The sequence below is a fragment of the Triticum dicoccoides genome, chromosome 1B (assembly GCF_002162155.2).
Source record: "Triticum dicoccoides isolate Atlit2015 ecotype Zavitan chromosome 1B, WEW_v2.0, whole genome shotgun sequence".
In the NCBI taxonomy this organism is placed as follows: domain Eukaryota; kingdom Viridiplantae; phylum Streptophyta; class Magnoliopsida; order Poales; family Poaceae; genus Triticum; species Triticum dicoccoides.
Genome location: NC_041381.1, coordinates 697,578,793 through 697,588,879, shown reverse-complemented (window position 1 = coordinate 697,588,879; position 10,087 = coordinate 697,578,793). Strand labels below are relative to the sequence as shown.

At 44.8% G+C, this 10,087-nt stretch overlaps 1 protein-coding gene across 1 annotated transcript; it reads left to right on the top strand.

Moving 5' to 3' along the window:
* Positions 1 to 1,071: 1,071 nt before the first annotated feature.
* Positions 1,072 to 6,675, top strand: LOC119313514 (disease resistance protein RGA4-like). Its single transcript, XM_037588935.1, has 2 exons — positions 1,072 to 1,907; positions 4,283 to 6,675. The coding sequence occupies exons 1-2, from the start codon at positions 1,072 to 1,074 to the stop codon at positions 6,498 to 6,500; spliced, it is 3,054 nt and encodes a 1,017-aa protein (XP_037444832.1). The 3' UTR covers positions 6,501 to 6,675.
* Positions 6,676 to 10,087: the final 3,412 nt, after the last annotated feature.

Sequence of the window (10,087 nt, the reverse complement as noted above, 5' to 3'; positions counted from 1 at the left end):
TAGTGACGACTACTAGCACTAAAGCGAGCTGAAGACACGCCGTCGTCATCGTCCCTCTCTCACGAGAGTTGGGCAAAAGTTATTGTAGTTGACAGTCGAAAAGTCGATGTGCTAAGGCCCTTAGGACCAGCGCACCAGAACAGCAACCGCCGCCGTTGAAGAGTAGCGTAGATATGAGTGCTTGTGTAGCTCCTTAACTTATCCACGCTCTCCGACGATATTCTTTAAGTAGTATGATGTGTTTGTCTACTATGAGGTGCCTATGACAACTTTGCCGGGTAGGACATGCGTGTGTATTGTGAGCGTGTACGTTTGAATTGTGTTTCTAGCGTGTACGTTTGGATTGTATTTCTATAAGAAGATATAAGTAAAACCTTATTGAATTGTAATTAGTGTTCGTACCAAAACTGTACGCTATCGTGGGTCCGCTAACACCAGTGTTCCGACCCATCTGCGTCACTAGGCCCAGCCGGAGAGCAACACCGACTTGTGAGAGGCCTTGAGACCTCTATTCCCAAAAGAACAGCCTGTTAGGACTTAGGAGGGGACACCCCCGCCAAGTTGTGTTATGTCTCCTCCCATGACCGATGTGGGACTAAACTCAACAAAAACTGTAGTTTTTTATGGGGTAGTACCAAAACTATAGGTTGATGTTAATATTTTAAGGCCAATATAAATAGTTGTTTTAGTAAAAATAATTAATTTAGATAACTTTGACCGCAAAGCTTTTAGAAAGTCACGGATCCTTTTTAGAACAATATTCATTACAGTATTTACTCCTTAGAAGTTTCAAAAAACAAAAGAAACCTAGTGAAACGACAATCCAATCTCTCAATTTTTCGCAAGGTAACTTTTTTTTTTTGCAACCACGTGACATATGTGGTAAGCAATTAAAACTAATAAAAAAACTTTTCTTTTTGCAAACTCGATCATTAGGCAAACTCAAACCTTAATCATCGATGGCATGCTTCTAATAAAAATGGATCCTGCTGGTGGACCTATATATATCCTATTCTATATGCAGTACATACGCCTTACCCACCCAAGAGGGAGGAGAGTTGAGGCCGACCGATGGCATTTATTCTCCCCATCATAAACACTGTGCTAAAGGGTATCACATTGGTGAGTAAGCTGAGAAATGAAAGTAGCAAGCTCGACGCAGAGATCCGGAGTGGCCTCAAATCGATCAGCAGGGAGCTCGGCATGATCCGAAGTGCCATTTTGCAAGACAAGTATGAAGATCTGCAGAACCTGGAATTGGTTTATGAGATTGAAGACTTCATAGATCATATCCGGGTTCCCGAGAAAAAGGTTGGCACCTTCTGCTCAGTTATAGGGATAGATCATGACCCCCGTCATGAACAACTCACAGAAATCAGGCGTTTCGAGAAGAAGCTTGAGAGCATCAATTACGAGAAGCCAAATAAAAACTCTGAATCGACTCAGATTCACAGCGGAGCCACCTCGTCTGCTGAACCCCCTTGTTATACTCCAGAGGAGGATCTCGTCGGCTTCCCAGAAGCCAAGGTCGACTTGCTGAAGCGGCTCGTTCCCCCACCCCAGCTGAGTGCCACCCATGATAGGCAGCTGAGGGTGATCACCATCGTAGGATGTGGTGGCTTGGGAAAGACTGCCCTCGCAAGGGCACTCTATGAAGACCGTACAGTTATTGCCGGTGCATTCGATTGCAAAGCTTGGGTGGCGGTGCCGGATCTCAAAGACGAGAAGAATATCAAAAAAGATATTCTAGAGAAGATTCTCCAACAAGTTGGCCTATCCTTCAAAGGAGGAAAAGATGGTTCTGCGCCATCATCAAGCAATACTACCTCCGAAGAAGATCACCCAACGGCGGCAAGCAGCGACCTGAGCACCTCAGAAGTTTTGCGACGTTTCCTGGCGGAGAAAAGGTCCACCCCCCAACCCCTACAGTATTTATATTAAGTATTAACAGTTTAACACGCTGCAAATTGGTCACATATTAAGATTGTTACATCTCGCCTCTTTCATTATCGTCAGCTTGCAGGGTTTATACAGAGATTAAAAAGTAAAAACTGCAAACTCACGCCCCATCCAAATTCAAGAGTCTGCAGGAAAAATTAAAAGGTTTTTTTTTTGCGAATAAGGAAAAATAAAATGTTACACTTATATTTTTCGAATCAGGTGAAACAAATTATTGCAACTCTTATGTATATGCCGCTTGCATTTTAGTGCAGAACCCAGAGAACAATGCACAGCACTCATGTTAAAAGTGAAAGGTTCACTAACTAAACCGAGTGCGAACCCACCCAACAATAGAGTATCCACACCGGTAGCTAATTTGCTGCAAAAGGGATGAGATTATCATTCTCTTATATGAGCTTGTTGGGGATGTTACGGATCATGACGGTGGACAGCTCGAGCTACTACAGCAGCGGTGGAGCTGTTGCCATATTGTTTCCTCTAGTAATAGATGGTCTCCTTCATGAGCTCCATACTGCCACAGCAGGTACATGTCCATTTTCATTTCCTCGACGTCCAAATTGACCACATAGTGGTCACCATCGGCAAGTAGATACAAGAACATATCTTCCTCAATGATTTATGCAAACATATAAACATTAATTTTTATTTATTTATTACTTATTGATTTCAGTTAGCTACTTATTTATATTTATTCTTTGTTTTCATGCGCTAAATACACAAAAAGGGAACATTTAAACATTTATTTTGAAAGTCGAGAACTATTAACATGGACAATTTGAAAGTTTGTGACAGTTAAAAGTTTGAAAATGTATCGAAGTTTAAATTTCTTCAAGGCAGGTCTGGATTTTCCAGAAAGTTAGGGTCACATATTTCAAAAGTTATCAAAAAGAAAAGTTGGTCATATACTGACTCTTTGAAAATGGAAAGTTTCCCCTGGTCAAAGCTGGCAGGTGACTGCCATCAATGCCTTGTTCTGATAGTTAATAAAGATTTTTTTTTCAAAAAGGAGGATTACCCCGGTCTCTACATCAAGCGATGCACACAACCATTTTATTAAATTACAAAGCAACGGTTTTATTTGCAGATGTTAGAAACAATTTGCACGAACCACCACAATTCGCAATGCCACGGAGAGAAAGATATAACACTACTTTGTATGCACAAATTATTGCCCATATTGTGCTAGCAAATCAATACGAATATACCAGAACATTTGTTAAAGTTAGTCCACCCCTCTACATTGTACCCTTCCATGCCAAGAAAAAAAATACCACAAATGCAAATAGGCATCTCCAAAGCCGACCCTCAAATCACGGGCAAACAATCCGAACCGAGTTGTGAAAATGCAGTTTGCCATCTAACACAGTCCAACATCGGTTTGTGGCCGCTTCCGCTGTTTGAAATCCTGTAAACCGGGCACAAAGCCGTGGGAGCTTTGTGGGCATCCGGACCTCCGCCACATAGGACTCCGATACCTCAGGCCAAGACAAAACCCCACCTGAAGCCCGCATCTCTGTCCCTTCGCACTTTCTCTGCATCTTCTTCTTCCCTTACCGATGTCGTCGTTGTACCATCCCGGCCGCCTACCAAGGACTTGTTGGACCGACGGTCGCCGGTCCACCCGGTCAACACGCCCCTTTGCCTACACAACAATTCCACCTCTCATCCGGCCGCCGCGCAGATGCCATCCGCCCCTGCGGATGCCGTCTGCGGAGGTCACCATGCCCGCCAAGTGTTTAGCAAAATGCTGGTGCTAATTTTTTGGGAATTTCACTCCCTTCTTTGGAGCTATGGATTCAGACACGGCGTACATATACAATAACCGCGTTGTTAAAAATTTGGGGCGGGGGAAACCCCTCTCATTTAAAAAAAACTGCGTTGAGTCGTCCGTTGAGGAGGATTATGTGGTTGAAACATCGATGATGTAGGCGGTCTTCGCAGACACGAAGCGTGCGGGGCGGGCATATTCTGAATTTCAAGGGATCGATCAGGGGTCATCGAGTGCTACATACTTTACATACTTCAAGAAAAACTATTGCGGACATTTGGGAGATAAGGTTGGATGGCCGGCTCCCGTATCCTGGTCGATGAGTCTGGGCAAGTCTGCGGACAAATACTGTTTCTGTTTTGAAGGGGTTGGCGTTGAAAATGCCTAAAGTGGTGTATATACTATGAATGTCATCATGCCTAAACAGTAAAACTCTAACGTCGTGTCGTGTCCTTACTATACCATTGCTTGCATATTTGCAGCTTTTATTTTTATTCATGTCATATTATTTATGTGTGTTTTCCTAAAAAATGTGTTTTAATTATGGTTCAGGTATCTAGTGTGTATTGATGATGTACAACAGAAACAAGTATGGAACGAGATAGAAACGGTGCTCCCTAAAAATGAAAAGGGTAGCAGAATACTTGTGACAACGAATGTTGATTCTGTGGCTATGGCGTGCAGTTTGGGAAGTTATGTGTATAGAATGAAATATCTTGACCGGCTCCATTCAGAAACACTATTATGGTCAAAGGCTCTTGGACCTTCACAGAAACCTTCAACAGCCGTGCTTCATAACTCAGAAAGCATCTTCGTTAAATGTGATGGCTTACCACTGGCGTTGATCAGCGCAGGTAAATATTTGAAGGGGGGATTATTATCGATGTCCGATTGCAAATATGTGGGCAGAAGACTTGGTGATTTCCTCGTAGGTAATGAGCCATACTTTGCAGAAATAAAAAGGGCACTTTCCCGAGGCTATAACAACTTGCGCGACTACAATCAAAAAAGTTGCTTGCTTTATGCAAGCATATTCCCCAGGGGTCACCCGATAGACATCAGAAGTCTATCCAGAAGATTAATAGCTGAAGAGTTGGTTGATAAAGATGTTGACGAAGGACTATCAGAAGCATTGGGTCTTGCTCGTGAATGTTTGAAGGAGTTGATAAACCAGAGTATGATTGAGAGAGTACTGGTTGACAGCAATGATGAGAGTTGTAAACTTCAGAGCATAATTCTGGAGTTTACCATGGGGATGTCCTTGTCTAAAAATTTTGTCAGTTTGATTGACAGGCACTGGACCATACGGAACAAAGGTGGTCCTGTCCGCCGACTCATCACTGTTCAGCCCAGTTCCGAGGATGGAAGCAGTGGAGTTTCAAGTGATACTGATCTGTCAACTGTCAGGTCGTTAACAATCATCAAACGTAACCTTCTTAAACGGGGACCAGGGTATTTCAAGGATTGTAATGTTCTGCGTGTGTTGGATCTGGAAGGTTGCACTGGGATTGATAGTGGCATTATTGGTGATATATGTGGGTTGGAGTTTCTGAACTATCTCGGCCTCAGGAAAACTGATGTCAACCAGCTTCCCGAGAGAGTAAAAAAATTGCGCCTCTTACAGACGCTTGATATTCGAGACACTGGGGTGGAAGAATTACCCATGGAAGTCATCATGCTCCCAGGTTTAGCTTACCTGTTTGGCAAGTTCGAGCTGCAACAGTTAACTAGTGGATCAAATTCTCGCCTTGTGAAGTTCTTGTCAACGCAAAGTAAACTGCACACTCTTTCTGGAGTCCTTCTGAATGGGGCAAGGAGTCATGAAGTTTTGCTTGTTATACAACACGCGAAAATGCTGAAAAAGGTTAAGTTATGGTGCAAGGATACTAATGCTCCAGCAAATGTGGCTACTTATGGGAATAAAAAGAATAGTAATTCTCCAGGCAGTCAAGTTCAGCCTAAGCGTGCTGCCCCAAGCGGAGAAAATGTTCCAGTTTTGCTCCAATTACTAAAAAGGAAAAAGTTGTCTTCTGGTGTTGCGTGCGGACATCCGTCTGCAGGGTCATCAGACCCTGGCAATTCCACACCAGATCAAGGTCTCGCTAGCAGATTGGCTAATGCTATTGGGAAGCGCCCTGTCGAGGACGGTCTCGATTCTTTGTCCATTGATTTCAATGATTTCGTCCCCAGTGGCTTCCTGCTTTTTCTAAAAGAGCCTGCCAGCACTATCAGTTCCATCAAGGCAAGTCGATTATCAGGACTTTTGCCGTGCCCTGCCGTGTTACAAGAGCTACGTAATCTCAACAAACTGCACCTATTCTCAACTGGTCGCATCATCGAAGATCTTGCAGAACTGCAAAGCTTGCCTTGCTTGGAGTATCTCAAGCTCGCTGAGGATCAACCTGAATCGTGGGATGGGAACTTCAACGTGGAGGCTGATGGCTTTAACAGCCTTCTCTGGCTGTGCTTCGAGGCCCAAAAGCAACCATGTATCAACATCAAACGTGGTGGAATGAAAAATCTTGCCTCTCTTCTGCTGCTCTGTCCGAAATTTCCTCCTCGGATGGGAGAGGCAGCTCCCGAAACTGGAGTCGACGGCATATTATATCTTGCATATCTTAACGAGGTGATACTCCATCGTTCTGCTCGTAAAGAAACCGTCGAAGCATGGGAAACAGCATCAGAGGCACATATAAATAAGCCGTACGTGAAGAAGCAACAGATCTCAACTCCTAGTGAAGCGATGGAAGTGGAAGATGCTACTAATTAAGCCCATCTGCATCCTGTTCCTGTGTGAGTCATGCACCTTCGTCCTACCTATCTTTGTTTTCCTGTATGCTTCATTTCGGCTTTGTTCGGTTTGTGCCATACGTTCCACTATATACCTGTGAATAATTCTTAAGATTGCATGTATTGACTTCCTGGAAGCTCATCGAGCGGTGAACTGTAATGTGTGTATTTATGTACTCTCGAGCAGGGTGATTAATTGTGTATGTGTGCCATCATGTTGTTTCCTACTCCCTCCAATTCTAAATATAAGCTTTTTTAAAGATTTCAATGCGCACTATATCTGAATGTATATAGACGTATATTAGCGCATAGATTCACTCATCTTGCTTCATATGTAGTCCGTATTAAAATCTCTTAAAAGGCTTATATTTAGGATCGGAGAGAGTATATTCTGAGATATTTCGATTGTACGTGTGTTGTATGTGAATGAATTGTAGTAGTATAATATAAATGATTTTACCACCAAGGTGCTCGAAGGTACCATGAAGGTGACCCAATGATTTTAGGGACATTTACATTTACGCCTCTAATTTGCGTTCACTCTCAGACGTACCCTTGTTTTTTTATGTGCTCAAATTTGCGAGTAAAAAGCACTTTAAGTCACGAGAATGCTCTTCCAGCTATTCAAAGTTGTTTGAGCAAAACTTTAAAAATTCATATGAACTCAGAAGAATTGAAATAAGATATCAAAATGTTCATAAAAACATTATTGGATAAACAACAACTAGCTTTACTGAGGGCCAAAGGCCATAACATATACATGTGTGGTAATGTGCAGAAAAGCCCCTTATACAATGAGGATGTACAAAAAGGAGCTATACACATCTAACATCTAACACCCCCCCCCCTCAAACTCATGGTGGATCAACAACACTGAGTTTGAAGAGAAGAAAGCTATGCTGCGCTCGAGTTTGTGCCTTCGTGAAGAAGTCCGTCAACTGTAACTCAGAGGACACATAGTGAAGAGCGAGAGTCTGATCCTGCACAGCAGCATACATAAAGTGGGCATCCACACCAATTGCTTGGTGAGCTCATGCTTCACCGGGTCACGCGCAATACTGGTAGCACCGGTACTGTCTGACAATAAGGGAGTCGAGGTAGTAGTAGACACACCAAAATCCTCAAGTAACCACCGTAACCAGATCATCGATCAGCCGTCAACATAGCCATGGCTCGCAACTCAGCGTCTGTACTCGAGTGAGAAACTGCAGTCTGTTTCTTTGTCTTCCAGGAAATAAGAGAGCCACCAAGAAAGACACAGTAAGCAGACAGCGAGCGTCGATCAGAGAGATCACTAGCCTAGGTAGCATCAGAGTAGGCCTGGAGCTCAAGAGAGCTGGAGCGGGGAAAAAAAGGCGATGAGAGATCGTGCCACGAAGATATCGTAGAACACGGAGGAGATGACTATAGTGGACAGAGGTGGGGGCTGAAACAAGCTGACTCAGGATGTGGACATGATAGGAGATGCCAGGACGCGTAACAGCAAGATAGACAAGGGTGCCAACGAGGTGACTATAGCAAATGGGATTAGGAAGAGGGTCACCATCAGAGGCACAAAGATGAATGTCGAGCTCCATAGGAGTCACAACAGTGCGCTCATCACCAAGAGCAACGCGAGCAAGAAGATCCTGAATATATTTTTCCTGGAAGATGTAGAAGCCATCAGAGGTCGAGGAGATCTCAATCCCAAGAAAATAGCGAAGTGGACCAAGATCAGTCATGAGAAACTGATCGCGAATGCGAACCTTAACAAAGGCAATGTAGTTAGAGTCGTCACCAGTGATAATCATGTCGTCAACATAAAGAAGGATAAGAGTCCGACCAGGAGGAGACGTGTGAACAAACAACGTGGGATCATGATCACTGGGCAAGAATCCAGTGGCAGCACCACAGAGGCAAAGCGCTCGAACCAGGCGCGAGGGGCCTGTTTAAGGCCATAGAGGGAGCGGCAAAGTCTACAAACCATACCATCATAGTTCTGAACGTATTGAGAAAAGCGTTCTGAACGCCAAGCTGAGACACAGGCCAATGACGAACAGAAAGCCACAACAAGAAGAGTGCGGACAGTGGTCACGTGGGCCACAAGAGCGAAAGTCTCGTCATAATCACGCCCCTGTTCCTGCTGAAAGCCACAAGCCACAAGACGCGCTTTGTAACGCTCAAGAGAACCATCGAAGTGAGTCTTAATCTTATAGACCCACTTGCACGTAATGGGACAAACACCAGAAGGAGGAGGAACCAGATCCCACGTGCCATTGCACTCAAGCGCTGCAAGCTCCTCGGCCATCGTAAGCTGCCATCCAGGCCGAGTCATGGCAGCCCGATAGGTGGTGGGCTCAGCAATGGCAGAAAGACCATACTTGTCAGGAGAATAGCGATCAGGTGGGGGACAAGGCCTAACGCGGAGGTTATGGACTGGTGGAGGCGTGATAGGAGGTGCACCGGAAGTAGAGGGCACATCAATAGGATCATCCACATCACGAGGACGAAGAGTGTAGTGGAAAGTAAAAGTGGAGTGAGGGCGAAAGACTGGGGAGGAGGGTGGGGTGGGAGATGACGAGGGAGAGGAGGAGGGAGGGGATGGTTGTTTCGGTGGTGTAGGAAGACTCATCGGGGGAGATGGAAGAACATGAGGCACAGAGGGAGATGTGTCGGGAAGGAGTAGGAAAGAAATATCTTCCACGGAAAAGCTCGAGGAGGGACGCAGATAGTAAGAATGAGACTCATCAAAAGTGACATCATGCGAAATGCCTAGTCGGCGACCAACAAGATCCCAACAGCTGTAGCCAAGGAAAACACACTCAACTGACTGAGCAGTCAACTTGGTTTGTTCTCGCAGAGCAAGAAGAACATAGCACATGCATCCAAAATACGAAGAGTAGAGTAGTCCGGAGAGCAACCAGAGAGACGCTCCATAGGAATACCACCCTTCAAGTCACCCGATGACTGAATGTTGATGAGGTGGGTGGATGCGGAAACGGCCTCAGCCCAAAAATGGGGTGGAAGAGAGGCGGCGATCATCATCGCCCGAGCCGTCTCAAGAAAATGGCAATGTTTGCGTTCAGCAACGCCATTCTGAGCATGGGCACACCCGGGCAAGAGAATTGGGCAAGAGTACCCTGCTCCGCAAGAAAGCCACGCAACATGTGAGAGATATACTCTCCAGCTGAGTAAGCACGAAAGATACAGACAGGCGTGGAAAATTGAGTGCGAACTATGGCAGCAAAACGCTTGTATATGGGGAGAACCTTGCTGTGAGATTTCATACAATAAAGCCAAGTGTAGCGAGAGAAATCATCAATAAATAGAACATAGTAGCGATGACCTCCTTTCGAGTCAAAAGAAGCAGGACCCCATACATCAGAATGAACTAAGTCAAAAGGACGATGAGATACAGACTCACTGGTAGGATAAGGTAACTGAGTCTGTTTGCCAAGCCTACAACCATCACAATGCAACGAAACATCACCAAAGACAGACCCTAAGACGTCTTGGTGGACTAATGAGGACAAGCGAGATCCACAGATGTGACCAAGTCGATGATGCCACTGCTGGAAGGTCGCAGAA

Excerpts from the sequence above, each read along its gene's own strand:
- LOC119313514 (XM_037588935.1), top strand. The coding sequence starts at position 1,072 with ATGGCATTTATTCTCCCCATCATAAACACTGTGCTAAAGGGTATCACA. Across the intron at positions 1,908-4,282 it reads CGTTTCCTGGCGGAGAAAAG|GTATCTAGTGTGTATTGATG; the intron begins GTCCACCCCCCA and ends ATTATGGTTCAG.